We start from the raw sequence: 27,531 nt of genomic DNA, 5'->3' as shown, positions 1-27,531 counted from the left end.
AGAGTGATGCCAATAGACCCTCAAGTGGCATAGCCGCTTGCACAGTCCAGGTGTGTTGAGTGGATAGTATCAGGGCCATCATCTCTACATAATTCAACATCTAATGAGTAATGGAAGAACAGTGATCTTTCTTCATCTTGAAGCAACATAAAGAACTCAGCTGACCCAGGACAAGATTATAGAGAAAATGAACTTTTAACAAATAGCAATTTGCAAAAATGATGGACTGCAATTGTACTGCAATTTCAGGGCTCTTTACAACAGGTTTTCACATTGGGATCCAGTACAGATCAGCAAAAGCCGGTCCGGGTCAGAGTGGCTGAGCTGAGCCGGTCCGGGTCAGAGTGGCTGAGCTGAGCCGGTCCGGGTCAGAGTGGCTGAGCTGAGCCGGTCCGGGTCAGAGTGGCTGAGCTGAGCCGGTCCGGGTCAGAGTGGCTGAGCTGAGCCGGTCCGGGTCAGAGTGGCTGAGCTGAGCCGGTCCGGGTCAGAGTGGCTGAGCTGAGCCGGTCCGGGTCAGAGTGGCTGAGCTGAGCCGGTCCGGGTCAATGTGGATGAGTTGAGCTGGTCTGAGTCAGTGTAGAAGAGCTGTAGCTGGTCTGGGCCTGTGTGGATCAGTTGAGCTGGTCCTTTCCCTATGGTACGTTACTGGCATGATCATGGGGAAAGCAACGGAACCTGACACCACTGCATCGCATCGCAGCCACACTGCACTGGCAGCAAGAACTGCAAGGCTGCTGTTGCTGGATGTTCATTATCTCACTGCAGAATGAGTCCCTCATGAGGCAGTATGAAGAGAATTTGGCTAAAATGGAGACTGTATCACCATCATCTACCTGCTGACATTAAATATGCAGAAGACAAAGGCTAGAGCTTCTGGGTTCCTGCTACTCTGCCCCTTACCTTCCAACTAAAGCAGTAACGACTCCAGATAAACTGTGTCCAGTGCTGGTCCTTACCCTTCCGTCGAGTGTCAGCAGAATAGAGTCACTCTTGATGTCCCTGTGGATCACACCCTGGGAGTGTAGGTAATCCAGTGCCTTCAAGACTGACAGGCAAACAGTGGCGATCTGCTGCTCATTCATCCTGCACCAGCAAATTAATGCAGAAAAGTTACTGAACAGTGAGGGAGGGAATGTGATGGGTTTGCGATGTCAGTACTAGACAGAGAGGTCTACATGGGACAGTGAGACTGGAATAAAAACAGGTCAGGCAGCATCTGTAGAGAGAGAAGCACAATCAATGTTTCAGACTGATGACCTCTCATCAGAGTCAGAGTGATAGGACTGGGCATCACTCTTGGATGGCCGAGGTGATTAGGTTACATTGTGAGACCAGTACCTAACTAGTGTCAGGGTTGGAGTGATGTCTGCAGGAGCGAGTGCACCTGGGTCAGAGATACAGTTACGTAGATGTTCAATATATTTGTGTCAACATGAGCAAACATCATAATGCTACAGACCTGGCCCCTAATTACTGGAAACTCTATACTTCACCCCAGCTAATCACATTATCTCGATAAATTTAAACACCTGCAAAACCACTTCTAAACCAAGAAAGCAGAGTGGATTTTTCTTAGTTTTTATAGTATTGCATTGTTGTCTGCAACCTAACCACCAGGAATGAATTAGCTGTAATGCTAGGGTTGACTTTTGGTGCAAGTGGAGGTAAGCAACAGCCTTGTTCAGGTACTGATAATTATAGAAATGTCTAGTAGGCTAAGAAATGCTGGCAGAATAACATGCTCGTCTGCTGAGGATGCAAAATGTCTGGAGCACAGCAGCAGCTCAAGTCACAGCAAGCAAATTGTGCACGTCAGTCCTGGCAATCATTCATATTATCTTTACCTTCTCTATTGATAAAGACAGGATTGAAAGAAACCAGTAGGGATTTCCGTTTCTGAGAAGTCAGAGGTTCTGAGTTCCTGAGTGTCAAGCTGCCAGCCGCAGCTGCTGTTTATTTATGAGTTTAGAGCTGGGTTCCCGTGGACCAATACCACTAAGCAAGAAGTTTGTGTACCCCAAGTTGGGAACCCCTGATCTAGAGGAACTGTACAGAACAGACCCTTCCAGCAATGCTGCCACCCCGCCAAATTAAACCCTAGCCTTACCACAGGACAATTTTCAATGACCAATTCACTTACTAACTGGTATGTCATTGGAACGTAGGATAAGTCAGAACAACAAGAGGAAACCCACACATTCCACAGGGGGCATATACAAACTCCTTATGGAGGACCCCAGGATTGCACTCCGAACTCTGACCCCAAGCTATAACAGCATTGTATTAACTGCTATGCTACGGTGCCATTCTTAGTTTCCAATTAATTTATAAAGACTATTGGTCAACTTGCTCTCTCTCTTTCTCTCTCTCAATCCATCAGCTTAAATTGCATTAGAAAACTATCAATAGTCCAAAACTCTATCAGTTCTGTGGAATATAGTGAAATATTCAAAACCATACAATATTGCTGTGATGGTCACTTTCAGGTTCTTATGTCCATCAGTATAAAATGATATATTCAATCATGTTTACTGAAAGCCTAGTACTGCAATGAGGAAAATATGGGGTGGGGGATGTCAGAGGCAAGTTTTAAACAGAGGGCGGACGGTTCATGGAGCACCCTGTCGGGGGTGGTGATTGAGGCAGATACATTAGAAACTCTTAGGTAGGCTCATGGATGGTGGAAAATGGAGGGCTATTGAGGAGGGATGGGTTGGATTGATCTTAGAGTAGGTTAAGAGGTCATTGTGCGCGGAAGAGCCTGTGCTCTGCCGTAGAGTTCCATTCTACAGATATTACTGACGCAGACTCGGGCTGCTCGTTCAGCACTTAGATTAGTACCACTGTCTGATAAAGCTATTGACCCAGCTATTAAGTTAAATGTGCAGACTTGGAAATAACTAAACTTACAGTGAGCAAGTGAACCTGTCCTTAAAGGTCAGCTAACCTCCACCCAGGTCGTGGAGACTCCCGGATAGAGCACGGAGTGGCTCCTCCCTTCACTGTCAGAGCCTGTGGAGGGGTGGGGCAAATCCCTGTTGAGTGTGGAGTCTGAGAGGATGGGAAGGAGCTTCATTCTGTGCTCACAAGACATGATATTTAAACGTGGACACAATGCCAGAAATGTGATGAATGCAAATTCAAAAGGGAACTGAATAAATTTGTGGGTATAACATTGAAATATAAGGATAATATGGCTTGAAGTGATTTGGATTTGATGTGCCTGCAAAAGGCAACACAAAACAATGCTGTTTTGTTCAGTGGTTCTTTATACCCTGCTTGTACACTGGAGGAGGCAGATTCAATCACTGTTTTCAGCTGTATGGGATCAGTACAAGTGGGTAAAAAGAAAGTACATTGTCCTTAGAGAGAACCAGCAAGGCCTCAAAGGGCCAAATGGCCTCCTTCAGTACTGTTACTCTGTTATGAGTCAATGCACTCTTCACCCAGGGAACCTGCTGCAAAAATGCCCACAGAGATCAGAGTCAGGAGTGGATCAGTCAGAACCAGGCAGTAGGAAGTTTGTCTATGGCCTGTGCTAAGATATTTTTAATATGACTGACAAATAGGGAGATGAGCAGTTATAGTGTTATAAGAGTCCACAGCATAGAAAGAGGCCAATCTAATCTGTGCTGAACTATTACTCTGCCTCATGCCATCAACCCACACCTGGACTATTGCCCTCCTGTCCAAACCTCTCTTAAATGTTGAAATTGAATCAATCCTCTGAGAGAAGAAATTCTCCCTCAATCTCCCCTTAAGTATTTCACCTTTCACCCTTAACCTATGACCTCTAATTCTAGTCTCACCCAGCCTCAGTGGAAGAAGCCTGTTTTGCATTAACCCTATCTGTACCTCTGTCAGATTTCCCCTCATTCTCCTCCACTACAGGGAATTAAGTCTTACCCTCTTCAACCTTACTCTATAACTCAGGTCCTCAAGTCCCGGCAGCACCTTGTAAATTTTCTCCATACTATTTCAACCTTATTGCTATCTTTCCTATAGGCAAGTGACCAGAACTACACACAACAATCCAAATTTGGAACAGGCTACCTGCTCCTTCGAGTCTTTCTTCACGATTATGACTAATTTATCTCAGCCTTACTTTTCTGCCCATCTCCCGTGTCTCTTGATTCCTTTAATATCCAGAATAAACTAACCTTGCCTTATCTATTCAATCTCACCCCACAGGGCAAACCTGTGGGAATGAATGAAGACTTGATTACAGATTGGGAAAATAGCTCCTTCTAATTATAATATAGAACCTGTGCTGAGGTGAGGAAAGACATCCCATAATTTTCTCCAACTAAATCATTCTCACGTCTTACTGGACTGTTCTCTGGACACTGTTTCAGCAGTGATTTCAGAAAATGGTCAACGTTATCACTCATTATGGGTCACATGTCGTCAAGGCTATTGTTTGGAGATTGGAGTCAATCCTAAGAAGTTTCCTGTGACCAAAGTTCTCCGACTCCCTATCGCCTCTACCATAGATGCTTGGTACAATTTGCTAGCAAGGTGCTAACACACACACACACACTTCTTTGTTTGGCCAAGTTTGGTTTCCATTTTGGTAATTTTGGGTCACAAGTGATTGAGATTATTGTCTGTGTTAGACACATTAAAACATTGATAAAAAATTACAGCAAAGAAACTGGTCCTTTGATCCTTGATTTTATGCCTAACTAATCTTAATCCCTTCTATCGTATTTGCCTCCACTTCATTACTACCTATGACTCTGCATTGTAGGCAGCTATGTAAAAAACTTGCCCCAAACATCTCCTTTGAATTTACTCGCTCTCACCTGAAACGTATTCCCTCTGATATTTTGATCCTAGAGAAAGATGCCAGCTGTCTATCTATGCCCCTCATAATCTAACAATCTTCTACCAGTTTCCCCTTACCTCCACTGCTGCAGAGTCAGCGACCCACATTTGTCCAGTCTCTCTGTATAACTCATGTTTTCACACAGACTTCATTACAAATAAAACTAGAGCAGCAGTTTGACCACTGTTGCTCATGTGCTCTCTACCATCCAATAAGGTCACAGCTAATTTGACTGTAACCTCAACTCTCTGCTCCATCTACCCCTCTTGCTCAACAATTTGGACCATTTTCACAAATCTTTGAGAAAAGTTTCCAAGCCTCACTGTCCTCTGAGGTAAAAAAAAAATTCCCACCCTGCATTAACAGTCCATTAATCATACAGAAAAGAGTGACAGTACCTCTGGTTGAACTCTGTCTTTCTGTGTGCTTCTCCCAGCTGTCAGTCTGTGGTTTTGTATTGCAATGTGCTCTTGCTCGACTCTGGCCCATATTACTGAGTACTCCATCTCTCACCTGTTTCTCATTATTCCCTGTATTGCTGCCACCTGTGTCTCATTGTACTCCACCTATCATCTGCCCCTCTTTTTATTGCTCAGTGTATTTCAGTCCTGTGTTTTCACCTGTTGGTCACCAGATTGTGCCAGTGAATTTTCCTGAGCCTTTTCAGCATTCGTATTGGTACTCTGTCTGAATATCGACTCTGCCTGATTCTGGTTTTTGGATTTCTCTGGATGTTTTGATCTCTGCCTGAACTTTGATGCTAACTTTGTTTGCACCTTGGGATTTGTTAATCAATTAATATCACTGTGTGCACAGTACTGGGTCTGCGATTGGATCCCTGCTCCAGTGTCCTGACAAGGAGATAGAGAGCTTAGTGACACAATGTAATGACAATAATCTTCCCTTCAATGTCAAGAAAACAAAAGAGCTGGTCATTAACTTTAGGAAGGGGAACAGTGTCATGATCCATTCTGTGAAATCAGTATTCCAGTTCACGGTCCAGTCTGGGCTCAGGGTTTTCTGACTGACCCTTGTTTCAGTTGGCACCTGATTCTTGTCTTGGGGTTGGGTATTAATATGTGGCCCCGGGGTCGAGTGCGGGTGCTGGTTTGTCTTGTCAGTATCCCCTTGGGGCAACCCACCAGTGGAAGGCTAGGCCTGGTTGGAGGACCACCGTTTCATGGAGCCTTGTTGTCTCTAGTCAGAGCAGGCATCGGGGTATGGGGATTCAGCCATTTCTGGGGCCAGCTGAGCGGCCTTCTGCCACTCTGAGCTAGATATGGAATCCATTGTTTCCATAGCCAGCCAAGGTTGCTGGCCGCCCCAAGACTTGGAGCCACCCCAGATTGAGCTCCCTTCCTGTCCTTGCCTCCATGAGGTAAGTCAGGCCATTCTTGCTGTTACCCTGTGGTTGGATCTGCCCCTTCCCGTCCTCACCTCTGTTGGGTAAGTTAGGCTGTCTTTGCTGTTACCCTGAGGCAGGACTGTTCTCTTCCCCTCTCCATCTGAATCCCTGACAGTTTCCTCGGCAGTTTACCTCAGCAGTCATCCTGGCCTGGTGTCCAAGGAAGGGTTCCAGCCCTGTGTTCAAAGAAGGAGTTCCTTGTCCTGCCCAGGAAAGCCTCAAAGAACCCAAGCCATATCCAGTCCTGTAGCCTCGTCATGTCCTCGCCTAGTCAAGACCCAGTCTCTGGCTTGCAGTCCAAGCCCAGGTTCCTAGTTCCAGGTTCCTTGTCCTGGTCCCGCTTTCCTAACCCAAGTCTGTGTCCAGTCCCATCCCTGACTCTAGTCCAGTCCAGTTCCCAGTACTTCAGTGTCTGTGTCTTGCATTTGGGTCTGCTCCCAGAATCCCCTTATGACAGACAGTGCACGTGCTCCTGTCTACATCAATGGTACAGTACTGAGCTTGAGAGCTTCAAGTTCCTAGGTGGGAACATCACTAACACCTGTCCTGGTCCAACCACATTGATGTCATGGCAAAGAAAGTATACCAATGCCTTTACTTCCTCATGATGCTAAAGAAATTAGGCATGTCTCTGTTGATGCACCGTTCATTTGGATGCATAATGGCATAACATGACCATAGGAAAATGCAGAGCTGTGGACCCAGCTCAACCCGTCACAGTAACCAGCCTTCCCTCTATGATTCTGCAGATGCTGGAAACCCAGAACACATACAAAATGCTGCTGGAACTCTCCTCTGTCATCTCTGTCTCGACTTCTCACTTCCTCAGCCAACATAATTAAAGACCCTCATCCACCCTGGACATTCTCCCCTCTCCCCCACATTCTACTGGAAAAAAGTAACAACAGACGAATTCATGGGTTCATAATCACTAAGAACTCGGTGATAATAATCATACTTTTTTTTTAAAGTGCAGAAATATTTGGCTATATCGGAAAAATAGATGCTATCAATTGCACAATGGATAACTGACTGATGTATACTGAGCAAATTTAACAGTATTTTGAAGTAAATGATACAGCCAATGAGAAACAAGCACCAGTTTTGCTGAGTGTAATAGGAGAAAGTGCACACTGTTTGCTTAGAAGTTTGACAGCTTCAACCAAACCAGCTGTGGTAGAAATGGTTAAAATTAGTGTCTGATGGGATACTTGACCATTCTGAAACAACTGGACTTAAGACTGCTGATGTGTGTTGAGAATAACCTTGGATGATAAGCGCAGTACCAGGAACTCCAATTAATAGGATACTAGGCCCCTGGAACCAAGAGGGAGGATGCGTCTGGGGTTAAAATATGAGCCCTGATAACAAGAAACAAAGAGGGATGTTAAACTCACGCAGAGAGAATAATTGGCATGTTTTTTAAGTGATTGATATTGTACTGACTGTGGGATGCCAAACAAAGTTTCCATGGCAGAATCTGGCAATGAGAATGGGATCTCCATTAAGCGAGATCTGAAGAAAGGCTAACTAAGAGGGTCGAGTTAAACAAGGGACCCTAGCTGAAATAGGGGTAGAGTCCGGATTAAAATAAGGGACTGCCCTAGCTAAAAGGGGGGTTGTGTCCGAATGGAACTGCTCTCACTGAAATGGGGGTAGTTGCCAAAGACCTCCCTGGGAGAAGAGAAGATAGTCAGTATCCTAGCACCCGGCCGGTGACTCAGAGATGCCTGCACGGCTGAAGATCTGAGAAGAAAACAAGCTGGGGCTACAAAGAAAAGAGAAGGAAAAGAAAAGCGGGGGAAAAAGAGGAGACTTCGAGGTTCATAGATGGAGATTCAGAGAGCACACATTATGTACATCGTGTGTATAAAGAAACTTTGTGCTGTCTTAACTGCAATTAAAATCCTAAACAGGAAAATGGGATGTCCCAGCAGTCGATCGGCTAAGCACTGATCCTGCTAGTAAACCAAAGAGTTCCGGAGATAAGACGAAGGCTTTGAACAGTCAACTGCAGGTAGGAAAAAGACCACCAAAAAGATATAATGACACCGCCAGCAAATAGGAGACCCCTTAGTCCCACCTGCATCCCCGGCGGATATGGTGATCAGAGAGACCGGAGTTGTTCGTTATGTGGTAACATTCAGTAGTGATTTGCATGAGTGGTCACATGGGGATTGGCCATATGGGGGTAGTTTGAATTTGAGACTAATCCAGCACTGGATAGACCCCCCCCCCAAAATGGGGATGGCAACCCAAATTGGGATGCTGACTACATGTTAGGATATTTTAAACAATGGAAGGAGGTGGCTAAAGGACACCAACCTCCAAAGAAAGGAGATTAAGCAGCCTGAAGCAGAGAAGGCTGGGGCTGAAATGAAACCTGTCATGTGACTTGAGCCCCGACTCCTCGTACCGGCCAGTGCCCCAATGGCACCCAATCATAAAATAGACAATTTAATGATGAGTGCTGTGTCACAGGGATCAGTGCTGGGTCCATTGTTATTTGTCATCTATATCAATGATCTGCATGATAATGTGGTAAATTGGATCAGCAAATTTGCTGATGATACAAAGATTGAAGGTGTAGTGGACAGTGAGGAAGGTTTTCAAAGCTTGCAGAGGGATCTGGACCAGCTGAAAAATGGGCTGAAAAAGGGCAGAAGGAGTTTAATACAGACAAGTGTGAGGTATTGCACTTTGGAAGGACAAACCAAGGTAGAACAGACAAGGTAAATGGTAGGGCACCAAAGAGTCCAGTAGAACAGAGGGATCTAGGAATACAGATACAAAATTCCCTAAAAGTGGCATCAAAGGTAGATAGGGTAGTAAAGAGAGCATTTGGTACATTGGCCTTTATAAATCAAAATATTGAGTATAAGAATTGGAATGTTATGGTGAGGTCGTATAAGGCATTGGTGAGGCCAAATTTGGAGTATTGTGTGCAGTTTTGGTCATCAAATTACAGGAAGGATATTAATAAGGTTGAAAGAGTGCAGAGAAGGTTTACAAGGATGTTTCCGGGACTTGAGAAACTGAGTTGCTGAGAAAGGTTGAATAGGCTAGGACCTTATTCCCTGGAGCATAGAAGAATGAGGGGAGATTTGATAGAGGTATATAAAATTATGATGGGTATAGATAGTGAATGCAAGCAGGCTTTTTTCACTGAGGCTAGTGGAGAAAAAAACCAGAGGACATGGGTTAAGGGTGAAGGGGGGGTAAGTTTGAAGGGAATATTAGGGGGACTTCTTCAAACAGAGAGTGGTGGGAGGGTGGAATAAGTGGTAAATGTGGGCTCACTTTTAACATTTAAGAAAAGCTTGGATAGGTATATGGATGAGAGGTGTATGGAGGGATATGGACCAGGTGCAGGTCAGTGGGACTAGGTAGAAAACTGGTTTGGGTCAGCCAAGAAGGGCCAAAAGGCCTGTTTCTGTGCTGTAATGTTCTATGGTTCTAATAAAGATGACGGCTGCCTTGGAACAACCCTCACCCACTCCTTACAACCCCCATGTCAGAAGTTCAGGCACCTGACACCCCCGAGGAGCAGACATCACTGAAGGGTCTCGGGAAAGAGGAACTGAAGCAGAGGGAGCTGAAGGGAGTGTTAGCAGTACTAGAGATGACTCAAAAATCACCCGTGAAGGCAGACAAAGGAAGAGGCAGGAAATGAGAAAAAGAGAATGGTGGATAAGCTTTTAAGAGACACCTTTATTATATCTAAAACAGCCGCGCTTCCCCTGCTGGGTCCGCTGACCCTTTGTAAATAGGAGCAACACTGCACTGTATTGGCTGAAGGTATATACATGGAGCTTCCTCAAATTAGGGTCCCTCAAATGCTAAAATTAATGAATGGGCGAGAAAAGGACAGTTCAGAACCTGTGCTATACTGTTGGCAGCTGGATAGTAATCTCTATGCCTGGCAGGTTCAGAGACACATGGACAGGACAGGCCAACCTCTACATGCAAAATCTGCAATACTTGATGAACAGCAGCCGAGAAAAGTCGCAGCTCCATTGCCCGGTCCTATTACACTTTACAAACTGACCCGCACTATGTACACCCTTATTCAAACGTTAAAGCTGAAGGCAACACCGTGTGTGTATTTCAGTCCTGAGGGATTAGGGGCTCCTGGTAGACTTAGCGGAATATCAGGAAAAAAGATTCCGACTAGGGGACTCCTCAATGTCTCATTTGAAAGTGACCATAAAACCACCAGCAAAACCTAAAGATATCGGGACGATGATAAAACTGTTTATACGCTAACTCTGCCGGCACTGGGACAAGAAGCGCAAATAGAATTCTTTAACGAACAGAAGGGGAAGATTATGTTGAAGTGCGAGAGCTGGGAAACAACCTTTGAAAAGCAACAACCACCAGCAGAAGACCCTCTACTTCCCCCTAGAGTAGTGGTCGCCAACCCGTCGATCTTCGAGACTTTCCCAGTAGATCCCGAAAAAAAAATTTTAAAAATCAAAATATAAATTTATTAGGATAATGGTAATATAGCAATACTTTCAGTGCGGAAAGCTGTTTGCGGGGTTTTAGTTCCGTTCTTTCTGCCCAGTGCGCATGCGTGTATTGCTCCCCCACACGCACCGCGGTTTTAAAGTAGCCTGCGCTGCATCAAAGTGACCGATTAGATTAGAGAAGAGCCCAGACTGCCGCAAACATCAATATACGGCACTCGCTGGTGATATCCTGCAAGGTAGCGAGCTAGCATGGCGAAAACATACAAATTCAATCCAGAATGGGAAGAGGAATTTCTGTTTACCTTGGTGAAAGACAAGTGTGTATGTATGTTGTGCCACCAAACACCGACTAAAAGAGGGAATCTGGAGCAGCACCACAACACCAACCACCAGAAATTTAAAGACACTTACCCCCCCCCCCCCAAAGAGTGCAGTCTGTGCCAGGAAGGTTGAGGAGCTGAAATCGGGGTTGAAGGCCCAGCAATTGTTTTTCACAAAACATGCTGCTCAAAATAAGGCTGCTATTGAAGCACCTTTTCATGCAAGTCACCTTTTGGCTAAACACAAGAAGCCTTTTACAGATGGCGATTTATTCAAGGAAGCAATGGGCATTACCGCAGAGACTGTCTTTAATGACTTTAAAAACAAAGACAACATCAAAACCGCAATAGGTAATACACCGCTTGGCCCTGCAACAGCGACAAGGAGGGTGGAGTCACTGTCAGAGAATGTGGATCGACAACTGTTAATGGACTTGTCAATCTGTGAATATTTTTCACTACAGTTCAGTGAATCCCTGGATGTAATGCAAACAGCTCAGCTTGTTGTATTTGTAAGAATGGCTTTCCAGGATTTTACAACAAAGGAGGGCTTCCTCACTCTTTGCACTTGAAGGAGAGAATGAGAGGTGAGGATATTTATAATGAGTTTAAAAAAATATGTCCATGAAAATGACATCCCCATTCATAAACTGATGGCAATTACTCCTGATGGGGCCCCAGCAATGCATGGTGTGCACGTTGGTTTTATAGCACTGTGGTGATTTTCCAGATTTTCCCGACTTCCTGGATTATCACTCTGTGATTCATCATCAGGCCTTGGCTGGGAAGGTCGTGGACTTTTCTCATGTACTGACACTGGTGGTCAAACTGATAAACTTGATTCGAGCAAAAGCACTTCAGCACCGCTTATTCAAGGTGTTACTGAATGAGCTCGATGCTGCTTACAGAGACAGAATTCTTCATGCTGATGTTCGGTGGTTGAGTCGCGGCAAAGTGCTGCAACGATTTGTTGACTTGCTGCCTGAGATAAAGACTTCTCTGTCGACAAGAAACGAGGAGCACGAGGAACTGTCAGATGATGCGTGGCTACTGGATTTAAGGTTTCTGACAGACCAAACGGCGAATTAAACGCACTGAACAACGAGCTCATGGGCAAAGACCGACACTGCCCCACGATAAACGCAGTAAATGCGTTTAAGGCCAAGCTCAGTGTTTGGATTTCAAATTTAAAGAACATTCACACACTTTCCCAACTTGGAAAAATCGTTACAGGCCATCAAGGAAAAAAAATGCTTTACGCCCTGAGCAGTACTGTGCTTACCTAGACAAACCGGCAATAGAATTCAATTGGCGTTTTGGGGAGTTAAACGTCATGAAAGATATTGCTGCATTTATAGAACAGATAGCAGCCAAATTCCAGCAAGTATTTGGTGTGCCAAGTGATATTGAAATGGAAATAATTGATTTGCAAAGTGACATCGAGCTTAAAGCAAGATGAAGGGACAGTGACTTTTGAGGGCTTGTCAGCAGGGAGAAGTTTCCTCATCTCACCATGTGTGCACTAAAGGTCAGTGCCTACTCCGGGTCACCTTATCTGTGTGATATTGCATTTTCACAGATGAAAATTATTAAATCTAAGTACCGGAGCTGTCTTACTGACAGACACCTCAGACTGTTTCAGACTGGCTGTCTGTAGTTATGAGCCAAATTTCAGCAAACTAGCAGAAAGTATTCAGCCCCAGTCATCACACTGAGTGCAACAGTCAATTTTTATTCATTTATTTTTCATGTTGAAGTAAAATAAAATAATGAAACTTAGAATTAAAGGTGTGAAGTATTGTTATATTCTTAAAGAAAGACAACTATGGCCTATTTGATATGCTAGATACAGTGTTTTCTTGGTTGATTTAATTTGAAAGTTTGACAAAAGTATTTTGTGTAATTCAAATACAATTAGCCCAAATAAAAGGCCTCAAGTTGGAAGTACAGTCTGAGCTGTTTTTCTCTAAACGATTTAGTCAGTAGATCTTGCCTTTCACTATGCTCGAGGGAGGGGATGGTGACCACTGCCCTAGAGCCCTAGTGTGGGTACCAGGGAACCTACGGCCCAACACAAAAGTCATATGGGAAACACCCAAACAGCTCCGGAGCATGAAGTTACTCTGGAACAAATGTGCCACTGCCCTGTATTAAACAGTACCGTATACTGTAGCTACTGAAGCCGAGTAAGGCATCACTCCAGTAATTGACTCATTATTGCAGCAAGGGGTGCTGCTGAAGATACAAAGCCCATGTAACACCCCTATAATACTTCTCCCAAAAGCAGGCCGGAGAAAAGAGTGGCGTTTTGTGCAGGACCTAAGAGCCATTACTAAGATAGTAATAAGTAATAAGATTCATAAAATAATCCGGCTCCACTGGTGCCGGACACCAACATTATGCTTACCGGTATTTCTATACCTGCGGGAGCTAGTACCTTTACTGTGGTCGACACTTGCTCAGCATTTTTCTCCATAGCTTTGCACGAGGATAGCCAGAATGTATTTGCCTTTACTTATAAGAATGAGCAATATACGTGGACATGTCTGCCCCAGGGGTATACCGACAGCCCCGCAGTTTATGCTGCAGCAGTTAAAAATGATTTGGCTGAACGCCAGCTGTCGGAGTGTTCCACGTTGATTCAGTATGCAGATGACATCCTGATCGTTCTGCTACAGGGCCACAATGTCTGACAGATTCTTTAACACTCCTTGAACTTTTGGCAAGAAGAAGGCACAGGGTGCCTGTAGAGAAAATGCAGTTTTGCCAAGAGATTGTCCAGTACCTTGAATTCCAGCACAGTAAAGATTGGCAAAGTTTGGAAAGGGATCAAATAAAAGCAATAAAGCAGGTCCTAGACCCCAAAAAAAAAGACTTTCTTTCTTTCCTGGGCATGGTAGGGTACTGTCGACAGTGGATTCCCGAATTGTTCCATTACCATCTGCACAGCAGGATGGGGGTGACCGTGATTCTCTGCTCGCAGTGGTAGCCACTGCTCTTCCCCGGCCAGATCTGAGAACCTATTGATAGCCCTGATTTAATTCTTTTCACAGACAGCTCTTCACACCGCCCGAGAGATGATCTGTTGCTGGCAGGGTATGCTATAGTAACTCCTCACGAGGTGGTAGAAGCTTATGCTTTGACAATAGGAACATCCGCACAGGTGGCAGAACTCTTGGCCATTACCTGCGCTTGCTTGCGTTTTGGCCTAAGGAAAAGCCGCCAATGTTTATACCGACTCACATTATGTGTTTGGGGTAGCACATGGCTTTGGGCAATAGTGGAAAAATAGATGATTTATCACCTCGGCGGGGAAAGCGATTGAACACACCTCCTTCGTACTGAACCTTTTCGAAGCTATACAGTTGCCACAGACTTTAGTAATTATTAAGTGCGAGGCACACACCTCAGCCGAGAATGAGGTCTCCAAGGGAAATCGGTTTGCATACACGGCAGCGAAACAGGTGGCCCTTCAGCGACAAACTGTGCTCCAGACCCCTCAGGTTGAATTGAGAGGGAAGGAGCCCCCTGTGTGTATTGACGTTCAGCAGCTGCAGGAAGCCCAAAATCTTGCCTCACAGCAAGAGAAATGTGCCCGGAGCAAATCTGCATCTCACCAGAATACCGGGCTAAGGCATCTGCCAGACAGCTGAGTAGTGTGCTACAAAGTTTATTTTTGTCCCCGGCTCGCCTGGCACATGGCCAGGCTCACATGGGCAAAGGAGGGATGCAGCACGCCATCACTCAACAATGGAACGCCCCAGGGATAACAGTAACTATCGAGAAGATAGCACAAGCTTGTTTAGTTCGCCAGCAAAACATTAAAGACACCCACTAGATTTGATCAGCTGCCCCAACCGGGAATGCCTTTTGAAAACCTACAAATTGACTTTGTACATGTACCTGTTGAAAGAGGTTTAAGTATATATTGGTAATAGATATGTTTTCCAGATGGGCAGAGGCCCGTCCAACTAAGAAGGATGATGCAAGAACTGTGGTGAACATGTTGAAAGAAATTATACCTCGGTTTGGAATTCCCCTAGGGATAAATAGCGACAGGGGAACCCATTTTACAAATAAATCAGTGCAGGGACTGAAGGAAGCCTTGGGGTTCCAGTGGAAATTGCAAATCTCCTGCCAGCCTCAGTCCTCAGGTATGGTGGAAAGAGAAAAAGGGGAAATAAAAGTGGCTTTGACAAAAGTTTGTCAGCAAAACTGTCTTGGATGGCCAGAGACACTGCCCTTAGTATTGCTCGTTATGCAAAATCAGAAGAATAGAAATACAGGATTTACCCCTCATGAAATTTTGATGGGGTGGCCTATGACAACAGGAACTAAGCCTCCTGTGACCCCAGAAAAGGTAGCGCTAATATGGATTTTTTTATTAAACAAAATATACTTAATTCAAAAATAAAATTATGTACAATAAACCATTCAATGACTCTCAATCCTTCACACACGTTTCCATTATGGTCTTTACAATCCCACCCAGGTGGCACTGACGAGAAGACACTGAAATACACACAGGCATTGTGTCAGGAGGGTGGAGAATTATCCGAGGGGGTCTGGCAAGCCCAGGCACTTTTAACTGAGGGTCACATGCATCCGTTCAAGCCGGAAGATGTGAAATCAATGAATAAAGATTCTTTCTCTCCCAGGTGGAAAGGCCCCTACCTAGTGCTGATGACCGTACATTCGTTAAGGTGAAGGAGAAATCTGATTGGATCAGTGCCACCAGGTGCAAGTTGCATCACGACAAGGACAAAATAAAAGCTGAACAAGTGACATCTTCCCCGAGAGAGGAAGGGCGCTGAGAACTAAGAACCAAGTGTTATTGAGAGACTGGAAAAGAAATCTATTCTAATCTGCATCTCATGTTATATATCTATTTGTGACTGATTATTAACAAAATATATACTCAATGAAGGAAGTAGTGCTAATAATCATATTGGGGATGGGATTGATTGATTACCTAACAGTGTCAGAGGGCAAATACAAAGAAATTGGGAAGTGGAGAATGTTTTGAGCATGTGAAGGAAGGACAGGGTCACCCACACTTACACAATACATGGTGGCAGTTTGCTAATTACCTATATGGCCTACCACGCAAATTTAACAAACTTATCTTTGTATGACATTTCACACAGAGTCCTGTTGGAAGAGAATCCTCGCTAAGTACATTGATAGGATTACAGGCCTGTACTATTTCAGGCAGCAAGTTTGCTCGACTCTGTAAAGTATCTGGTCTATTTGGGGCAGTAACTTGACAACGTCGCTCCCCTTTTGTCTCCAAGCTTGGGCCTTAGGTAACAGCTGCAACACTACCACTGTGCCAAGAGAGATCTGTGTAAAAACACACGCAGTCCAAGCTCCGGTCTGCTTGTGTTCAGGACCAGGGTCTAAGGACAACCGGTTAGGATTTTCCTTATACCCCCTTCACACCCCTAATGCAGTGGCCTGATCAACCCGTCAATGTGACCAGCAGAGAGCTTTAGACAGATAAAAATTGGACCAACGTTATGTTCAGAGTTTATGGACAGCAAAGGGAATACAGTATATGGAGTGCCCGGGGTGAGCTGCATTTGTGGGTCTACTCTAGGGCATATCCATGGCTCCCGAGGCAATGGGCTGGCTGCTGCTACTGGGAAAATGGTCTACCCCTCTGTTACAACTATAGTCCCGTCACTCAATGTTTCTCACGGACTGGACGTGGTCTTCAGATTTCTGCGAAGAATAAGAATTTGGCAGAATTTCTCCTTTGGTAGGGTACAGTAATTAATGCCCATATAATAGACAATATAAGTTTAGAACTAGAACGGTTGGCCAATGAGAAAGACTATGGAGGGATTTGCCATTTTGAACCAGGGAAATGCAAAATCTTCTACTGGTGACCTTACAGAACAGAATGGCCCAAGACTACATATTAGCCAGGGAAGGAGGGGTCTGTGCTCTAGCAGGGAAAGGATGTTGCACCTACATACCCGATGCTTCAGAAAATATGACCCATGTGCTGGAACATATGACCCAGCTGCGAGATGAAGTACGTGGACTGAACGCTCAGCCCCTCCAGAAGGCTGGGATTTCTTTAGGAGGGATAAATCAGTGTTAGCAGAGGGAATATTTTCCTGGCTACAGCCCCTCTTTTACGGCCTCATTGCCCCAGTCTGCTTAGCAGTGGTAGTTCATTGTGTTATACAACCATGCGTTCTCTGGGTCCGCACCCGTACAAAGTCAAAGTCAGGGGAGACAGTAGCATTACTCGATGCGTGATCTCACGCCACGGGAGACGGTAGCATTACTCGATGCGTGATCTCACATCACGGGAGACGGTAGCATTACTCGATGCGTGATCTCACATCGCGGGAGACGGTAGCATTACTCGATGCGTGATCTCACATCACGGGAGACGGTAGCATTACTCGATGCGTAATCTCACATCGCGGGAGATGGTAGCATTACTCGATGAGTGATCTCACATCACAGGAAATGGTAGCATTACTCGATGCGTAATCTCACATCGGGGAGACGGTTGCATTACTTGATGCGTAATCTCACATCACGGGAGACGGTAGCATTACTCGATGCACAATCTCACATCACGGGAGACGGTAGCATTACTCGATGAGTAATCCCACATCACGGGAGACGGTAGCATTACTCGATGAGTAATCCCACATCACGGGAGACGGTAGCATTACTCAATGAGTAATCTCACATCACGGGAGACGGTAGCATTACTCGATGCACAATCTCATATCACGGGAGACGGTAGCATTACTCGATGCACAATCCCACATCACGGGAGACGGTAGCATTACTCGATGAGTAATCCCACATCACGGGAGACGGTAGCATTACTCGATGAGTAATCTCACATCACGGGAGACGGTAGCATTACTCGATGCACAATCTCATATCACGGGAGACGGTAGCATTACTCGATGCACAATCTCACATCACGGGAGACGGTAGCATTACTCGATGAGTAATCCCACATCACGGGAGACGGTAGCATTACTCGATGCACAATCTCACATCACGGGAGACGGTAGCATTACTCGATGCACAATCTCACATCACGGGAGACGGTAGCATTACTCGATGCACAATCTCACATCACGGGAGACGGTAGCATTACTCGATGAGTAATCCCACATCACGGGAGACGGTAGCATTACTCAATGAGTAATCTCACATCACGGGAGACGGTAGCATTACTCGATGCGTAATCTCACATCACGGGAGACGGGGGAAAAAAAGAGGATAGATACGATGAAGAGGAATGTTTAAGAATGCGCCCTTATGCAGTGAGTTATGAGCTGCTTTTCATAAAGAAGGGAAAACAAATCTTTAAGTGTTGATCAGAAGGATCAGCAAGGAGGGATTTGTGGTAGAAATGGTTAAAACTAGTGTATGATGGGATACTTGACCATTCTGAAACAGCTGGGCTTAAGACTGCTGATGTGTGTCGAGAATAACCTTGGATGTTAAGCGCAGTACCAGGAACTCCAATTAATAAGATACCAGGCCCCTGGAACCAGGAGGGATAATGCTCTGGGGGTAAACAGTGAATGGTGGTGCTGGCTAGAAGGGCCAAATGGCCTACTCCTGCACCTACTATCTACTGTCTATTGTCTAAATTATGAGTCCTGACAACAAAGAGGACTGTTAGACTCGTGCTGAGAGAATAATTGACATGTCTTTTAAGCGATTGATATTGTACTGTGGGATGCCAAACAAAGTTATGTGAAGTTGTTTGTCTTGCTGGATGAACATGAGTTCTGTATAACCTAGAATTCAGAGTTCTGGTGGCGGTGGAGACTGCTGCAGACTCCCCCATGATATCATGTAAGTAAACTCTTAAAGCGAAACTCCAAGTGGCTCTGGCATTCTTAGTTAGTTTTTCCACGATACCAGCCGAAATGAGCATTGCTGATATCATGAAAGGTTAAGTGGGCAATGCCAGTGGTCCCAGTAGCCATGAAGAATGGATCTCTCAATATCAGTGGTGATTTTAAGGTCACCATCAAACCAGCTGTGAAAGCGGGTCAATACCCTCGGCCCAGGATAGAGGATATCTTTACAATACCTTTCTGGACAAAAACACTTCAGCATAGTGGACTTAAAAACATACAGATGGAGATGGAAGAAGTGTCCAAAGTGTTTCTCACCATGAACACTCACAGAGGGCTTTATTGCTTATTTCTGGAGTAGAATCAGCATCTGCACTCTGGCAGAAATCTACAGACCAGGTGCTGCAAGGCTGCCCAGGCTCTCAGTGATCCCTGGACAACATCATTGTTACCAGGGAGGATGACAACATCCTCAAAAGAAACATCCCCAAAATGCCAAAAAGATTAGAGAATTATGGATTCAGTGCAATGCAACAAGTGTGATTTTTTAAAAACAAGCATCACTTGCTGTTGTCACACCATTGGCACACAAGAATTACAAAACTGTGCTGAGAAAATTTAAGCAGTGGTGAATGCCCCAAAAACAAAAGACTTGTCACAGTTGCAGTCCTTATTAGGATTTGTCAGTTACTAAAACAGGTTCCTGCCAAACTTGGCTACTGTGCTTCATGCCTGGAACTCATTACTACAGATCAAGGGCAGAGCAGTGTGATGTGGCTTTCCGAAAGCTAATAAAAAGCAGTGATGTCTGGCACTGTACTCACACATTGGCCAGAGAAGCTTGCCTGTGATGCTTCATCTCCTTGTATGGGTCAGTGATGTGACATGTTAGGAGTGATGGAAGTGAACACCCTATAACCTTTGCATCACATTCCCTTACCAATGCAGAGAAAAATTATACACAGATTGACAGAGAGACCTTGAGTATGTTTTGGAGTGTAAAATGTATCAACCAGTACTTCACCCTCATTACTGATCGTCAATCACTGGCGTCCATTTTCAATCCACAGAAGGGTGTTCCACTAATGGCAGCAGCACAGATGTAGAGACGGGCTCTGTTTCTTGGAGGACGCAGTTACAGGGTCGAATTCAAGAGGACAACTAATCATGGAAATGCAGATGGATTGTTCTGTTTACCTTTGGAAAGGGAGATTCTTGAAAGATTTACAAAAAAGATACTCCTCTTTACACATTCTCCCTAATTCAAACCAAAAGTCTTCCTGTTACGGCAGAAGTGACCCAAAGGGGAATCAGAAAAGGCCCCACACTGTCTCAGGTTTACACAGCAACTCAAAATGGCTGGAATGTGCTGCAGAAATTCCAGTTCCCCCATTTTTACCAGCACTGGGATAAACTTGCCCTTGATGAAGGCTGTTTATGTGGGGATTAAGAGTTGCTGCACCATCCAAGCCGAGGGCTAAAGTGATGGAGAAGCTACATGCCAGTTATCTAAGCATGGTGCAAATGAAAGTGTTGGCCCAAAGCTTTGTCTGATGACCTGGAGAGATCAGGAGATTGAGCAGCTTGCCTTGCGCTGCTTGGGATCCCAACATGCTCAAAAGAGAATTGTCCAGAACTGTCAGAACCACGTCCTGCAGTCCCAAAGTCAATGACTACAACCACCACGTCAGAAGCCCCAGAACCTGGGATTGTTTCACAGCCACAAGTCTCACCTGCCAAGCAGGTGCCTTCCCTTGTCAGGAAAGGCATTGTCCCACAAGAGTAAGAAATCCTCCACATTCCATACTGAGTTGGACTTTATAGCTAAATAGGGAGGAGTGTTATGTATTTAACATTTCAGTGATATTTGAGTAATATTGTAAATATATTGTTTGAGCATGCTTTGGTGTTTACATAATGCATTGTGGGCTTTATGCATGAAGGACGTAAGTGGCATACGTCATTATGCCACCGTTTCATAAGTGTGCTCATCACTAAGGTAATAACAAAGTATACATACATATCCTCGGCTCTGTGTTTCCCTTTCGATTAGTTTTATGTTTCAGAGTTACAAAGCATAACAACAATGTACCTTGTTATGGCCATGCACTTTATCATTTACCCACACTGCACCTTTTCCATATCCTTTACACTTTATTCTGCATTGTTATTTTTTACCATATTCTAGCTCCATGCTCTGTGTAATGATTTGATATATATAAACTGTGTGTAAGATAAGCTTTTCACTGTATCTGAGTACGTCACAATAATAAGACAGTAAACTAATACCAATACAATTGTGAACCATGATTACTGATTCTAGATTCCTCCACAAGAGAAAATAATCTCTGCACACGACAGACAAAACAGCTCTCCCACTTCGTTCAGCAGATGGGTTACAGGAATTACCCGGTCTGTAAAATGATGGTGCAGGATTACCTGGTCTGTAAAATTACGGTGTGGGATTACCTGGTCTGTAAAATGATGGTGCGGGATTACCTGGTCTGTAAAATGATGGTGCGGGATTACCTGGTCTGTAAAATGATGGTCTGGGATTACCTGGTCTGTAAAATGATGGTGCGGGATTACCTGGTCTGTAAAATAATGCTGTGGGATTACCTGGTCTGTAAAATAATGCTGCGGGATTACCTGGTCTGTAAAATGATGGTCTGGGATTACCTGGTCTGTAAAATAATGGTCTGGGATTACCTGGTCTGTAAAATGATGGTCTGGGATTACCTGGTCTGTAAAATGATGTCGGTGAGGGCTCCACCCTGCAGCAGCTCCATCACAACCCACAGCTGGTCACCCACCAGATGGCTGCTGTACATCTCCACAATGTGCTCGTGCTTGTAGTCTTTCATAATCACCACCTGACAAAGCAAGACACACAGCTGCCTCACTGATAATATCCAGGGAGGATGACTGTACCCTGAAATGACTACTAGTCTTCGAGCACTACACAGAACCCCCAGACACCCAACTATTGTATGCCAAAATTTACGTACTCCCCTGAAACATACAGATCCTCCCATCCCTGACTCCCGAATCCTATTGATTCACCAGTCATAGATCAACCAACCAACATTCCACTCAATGACCCCTGAACTTGCTTGGCCTATCACTGACCCTTGAACTCTCTGAATCTCCCCTCATGGCCCCTGAATCCATTGACACTATCAACACTGACCCCTGAACCCACTGACCCTCCTTCAGTGACTCCTGAACCAAATGACCTTCCCTTCAGTGAACGCTGAACTCATCAACTGCTGAACTCATTGAATTTTACCTCAGTGACCCCTGAACCAACCAAACCTCTCCTCAGTGAACCCCAAACCCACTGACCCTCCCTCAGTGACCTGTGAATCCGCCATCCCTTTGTGCATTCCACCATTCCATCCTGTGATTAGCTTATTCCTTGCTGCCACAGCTCGAGGAAGCAGTCCCGTCCTCACCTCATTGAACAGGAGCTCCCGTCGCTGCTGCATCTGCAGGTCCATCATCTTCACCGCCACTCTGCGGCCCGTTTGCTTCTCTACGGCTGCACACACAATGCACGTGGACCCTTCCCCAATTTTACTGAAGGACTCCAGGTGCTTCCTGGGATCAGTCTGGTCAACCACAGTTGCTATGGCAGCCTTGAACTGCTCGTGGGTAACTCTGCCAGCTCCCGTGGCAGGACGATGTTCTCGGAGAGTGGGGCTGTTCTGAGGTGAGCAGTGTGTGTGTGAGCCACTCCCCCGTAGGCTCACCTGCCCCTGGGATACGCTCCCCCTCATCTGGTGAGAGTCTTGACTTGGCACTGAAACATTTCCAGGATTCTTCATTTTGCTCCCCCTCCTCACGGATTCCCCCGGACTTCCAACACTGGTCTGGACTATTCCTCCGTTGCTCCTGGGCTGGTTGCTTGCCTTTTACAGGAGAGACAATATCAGGGCACTCAGCTCCACTCCAAAGGCAAATAACACCCACCAGATGACCTAGACAAAACCTCCAACCCGATAACTCCATTCCTTAGCAGAGACCACACTGCTGAACGTGAGAGTCAGTTAACCATCCACCAGTACCATGCCATCAATTAACCCCAAACCATCCACCAGTACCACACCATCAATTAACCCCAAACCATCTACCAGTAACACGCCATCCATTAACCCCAAACCATCCACCAGTAACACGCCATCAATTAACCCCAAACCATCCACCGGTACCATGCCATCAATTAACCCCAAACCATCCACCGCTACCATGCCATCAATTAACCCCAAACCATCCACCAGTACCACACCATCAATTAACCCCAAACCATCCACCAGTAACACGCCATCCATTAATCCCAAACCATCCACCAGTACCACGCCATCAATTAACCCCAAACCATCCACCAGTACCACGCCATCAATTAACCCCAAACCATCCACCAGTACCACGCCATCAATTAACCCCAAACCATCCACCAGTACCACGCCATCAATTAACCCCAAACCATCCACCAGTACCACGCCATCCATTAACCCCAAACCATCCACCGGTACAACGCCATCCATTAACCCCAAACCATCCACCGGTACAACGCCATCCATTAACCCCAAACCATCCACCGGTACCATGCCATCCATTAACCCCAAACCATCCACCGGTACCACGCCATCCATTAACCCCAAACCATCCACCGGTACCATGCCATCAATTAACCCCAAACCATCCACTGGTACCACGCCATCCATTAACCCCAAACCTTCCACCGGTACCATGCCATTCATTAACCCCAAACCATCCACAGCAGTGCTACACCTTCACAGCCTCACCTTCACACACGGTGTGAAGGAGTGGAGATTTGAGGCTTTGACTCGAGAGATTCTGGCAGTTTTGGCATTTGGACTGTGCAATCAAGTCAATCAAGATTTGAATAGCTCAGCAGAAAGCCGTTGATTAGACAATCAAGGTTTGAATAGCTCAGACTCAGCAGAAAGCAGTCTGTGGGCCAGTGAAGCTGCGATGCTGAGAAAGTCATGAATAGCACGCTCAGTAAGTTGGCCACACGCCAGGTAAAGGCTACACAGGCAGAGGGGTGGCCACTAGACAGCATTGCAGTAGGCAGGTAGTGCAGGAATCCCCTGGGGTCATCTCCCACCTAAACAGATATACTGTTTTGGATACTGTTGTGGGAGATGTCTCATTGGGGGAAGGCAGCAGCAGCCGAGTTCATTGCACCATGGGTGGCTCTGCGGCACAGGAGGGAAGGAAAAGGAGTGGGAGAGCTATAGTGATAGGGGATTCAATTGTAAGGGGAATAGATAGGCGTTTCTGCAGCCGCAAACGAGACTCCAGGATGGTATGTTGCCTCCCTGGTGCAAGGGTCAAGGATGTCTCTGAGCAGCTGCAGGACATTCTGGAATGGGAGGGTGAACAGCCAGTAGTCGTGGTTCACATAGGTACCAACGATATAGGTAAAAAAAAGGGATGAGGTCCTACAAGATGAATTTAGGGAGTTAGGAGATAAACTAAAAATTAGGACCACAAAGATAATAATCTCTGGATTACTACCAATGCCATGTGCTAGTCAGAGTAGAAATAGGATATTTCAGATGAATACGTGGCTTGAAAAATGGTGTAAGGGGGAGGGATTCAAATTTCTGGGGCATTGGAACCAGTTCTGGGGGAGGTGGGACCAGTATAAACAGGACGGTCTGCACCTGGGCTGGACTGGAACCAATTTCCTAGGGGGAGCGTTTTTGCTACTGCTGTTCAGGAGGCTTTAAACTAATGTGGCAGGGGGTTGGGAACAAGTGCAGAGAGACAGAGGGGTGTAAAATGAGGGTAGAAGCAAAAAGTAGTAAGGTGAAAAGTAAAAGTGGCAGGCAGGCAAATCCAGGGCAAAAAGCAAAAAGAGCCACTTTTCAACATAATTGTATAAGGGTTAAGAGTGTTGTAAAAGCAAGCCTGAAGACTTTGTGTGTCAATGCGAGGAGCATTCGTAACAAGATGGATGAATTGAATGTGCAGATAGTTATTAATGAATATGATATGGTTGGGATCTCAGAGACATGGCTCCAGGGTGAACAAGGATGGGAGCTCAACATGCAGGGATATTCAATATTCAGGAGGGATAGACAGGAAAGAAAAGGAGGTGGGGTAGCATTGCTGGTTAGAGAAGAGATTAACGCAATAGAAAGGAAGGACATTAGCCTGGAGGATGTGGAATCGATATGGGTAGAGCTGCATAACACTAAGGGGCAAAAAACACTGGTGGGAGTTGTGTACAGGCCACCTAACAATAGTAGTGAGGTTGGGGATGGCATTAAACAGGAAATTAGAAATGCGTGCAATAAAGGAACAGTAGTTATAATGGGTGACTTCAATCTACATATAGATTGGGTGAACCAAATTGGTAAGGGTGCTGAGGAGGAGGATTTCTTGGAATGTATGCGGGATGCTTTTCTGAACCAACATGTCGAGGAACCAACTAGATTGGGTATTGAGCAATGAGGAAGGGTTAGTTAGCAATCTTGTCGTGCGAGGCCCCTTAGGTAAGAGTGACCGTAATATGGTGGAATTCTTCATTAAGATGCAGAGTGACATAGTTAATTCAGAAACAAAGGTTCTTAAAGAAGGGTAACTTTGCAGGTATGAGACGTGAATTAGCCAAGATAGACTGGCAAATGATACTTAAAGGGTTGACGGTGGATATGCAATGGCAAGCATTTAAAGATTGCATGGATGAACTACAACAATTGTTCATCCCAGTTTGGCAAAAGAATAAACCAGGGAAGGTAGTGCACCCGTGGCTGACAAGGGAAATTAGGGATAGTATCAAGTCCAAAGAAGAAACATATAAATTAGCAAAAAAAAGTGGCACACCTGAGGACTGGGAGAAATTCAGAGTCCAGCAGAGGAGGACAAAGGGCTTAATTAGGAAAGGGAAAAAAGATTATAAGATAAAGCTGGCAGGGAACATAAAAACTGACTGTAAAAGCTTTTATAGATATGTGAAAAGAAAAAGATTGGTCAAGACAAATGTAGGTCCTTTACAGTCAGAAGCAGGTGAATTGATCATAGGGAACAAAGATATGGCAGACCAAGTGAATAACTACTTTGGTTCTGTCTTCACTAAGGAGGACATAAATAATCTTCCGGAAATAGTAAGGGACTGAGGGTCTAGTGAGATGGAGGAACTGAGGGAAATAAATGTTAGTAGGCAAGTGATGTTAGGTAAATTGAAGGGATTTAAGGCAGATAAATCCCCAGGGCCAGATGTCTGCATCCCAGAGTGCTTAAGGAAGTAGCCCAAGAAATGGTGGATAATTTTTCAAAACTCCTTAGATTCTGGATTAGTTCTTGAGGATTGGAGGGTGGCTAATGTAACCCCACTTTTTAAAAAAGGAGGGAGAGAAAAACTGGGGAATTATAGACCGGTTAGTCTGACATCAGTGGTGGGTAAAACGCTAGAGTCGGTTATCAAAGATGTGATAACAGCACATTTGGAAAGAGGTGAAATCATCGGACAAAGTCAGCATGGATTTGTGAAAGGAAAATCATGTCTGACGAATCTTATAGAATTTTTTGAAGATGTAACTAGTAGATTGGATAGGGGAGAGCCAGTGGATGTGGTATATTTAGATTTTCAAAAGGCTTTTGACAAGGTCCCACACAGGAGATTAGTGTGCAAGCTTAAAGCACATGGTATTGGTGGTATGGTATTGATGTGGATAGAGAATTGGTTGGCATTCAGGAAGCAAAGAGTGGGAGTAAACGGGGCCTTTTCAGAATGGCAGGCAGTGACTAGTGGGGTACCGCAAGGCTCAGTGCCGGGACCCCAGTTGTTTACAATATATATTAATTATTTAGACAAGGGAATTAAATGCAGCATCTCCAAGTTTGCGGATGACACGAAGCTGGGCGGCAGTGTTAGCTGTGAGCAGGATGCTAAGAGGATGCAGGGTGACTTGGATAGGTTAGGTAAGTGGGCAAATTCATGGCAGATGCAATTTAATGTGGATAAATATGAGGTTATCCACTTTGGTTGCAAGAACAGGAAAACAGATTATTATCTGAACGGTGGCCAATTAGGAAAAGGGGAGGTGCAATGAGACCTGGGTGTCATTGTATACCAGTCATTGAAAGTGGGCATGCAGGTACAGCAGGCGGTGAAAAAGGCAAATGGTATGTTGACATTCATAGCAAAAGGATTTGAGTACAGGAGCAGGGAGGTTCTACTTCAGTTGTACAAGGCCTTGGTGAGACCGCACCTAGAGTATTATGTGCAGTTTTGGTCCCCTAATCTGAGGAAAGACATCCTTGCCATAGAGGGAGTACAGAGAAGGTTCACCAGATTGATTCCTGGGATGGCAGGACTTTCATATGAAGAAAGACTGGATCGACTAGGCTTATACTCACTGGAATTTAGAAGATTGAGGGGGGATCTTATTGAAACATATAAAATTCTAAAGGGATTGGACAGACTAGATGCAGGAAGGTTGTTTCCGATGTTGGGGAAGTCCAGAACAAGGGGTCACAGTTTAAGGATTGTTACGTACTCGTGACACATGACAGTGGTACCCTTGTCACGTGACTGGGGTTGAAGCTATACTGGACTTGAGGTAATGGTCTTGTGATGGTGGAGTGACGTCAGTTTCCTGCCAGTAGAGATCAT

At 45.1% G+C, this 27,531-nt stretch overlaps 1 protein-coding gene across 3 annotated transcripts in view; it reads right to left on the bottom strand.

The window, feature by feature from the left end:
• LOC132382484 (serine/threonine-protein kinase PAK 4-like) overlaps positions 1–27,531 on the bottom strand; it is a 61,484-nt gene that overhangs the window by 16,019 nt on the left and 17,934 nt on the right. For 2 of the 3 annotated variants that reach the window (XM_059952726.1, XM_059952718.1), the window contains 3 exons: positions 22,334–22,789; positions 21,618–21,751; positions 957–1,083 (listed from right to left, as the gene is read on the bottom strand). In XM_059952726.1, the coding sequence (XP_059808709.1) occupies positions 957–1,083; positions 21,618–21,751; positions 22,334–22,789 (717 nt within the window). The remainder of the gene's footprint in view (positions 1–956; positions 1,084–21,617; positions 21,752–22,333; positions 22,790–27,531) is intronic. The other variant, XM_059952737.1, reaches the window with a different exon arrangement.

Source organism: Hypanus sabinus, chromosome 2, assembly GCF_030144855.1.
Source record: "Hypanus sabinus isolate sHypSab1 chromosome 2, sHypSab1.hap1, whole genome shotgun sequence".
In the NCBI taxonomy this organism is placed as follows: Eukaryota; Metazoa; Chordata; class Chondrichthyes; order Myliobatiformes; family Dasyatidae; genus Hypanus; species Hypanus sabinus.
Note: the sequence above shows the minus strand (reverse complement) of the source record. Positions and strands in the feature narration are given on the sequence as shown.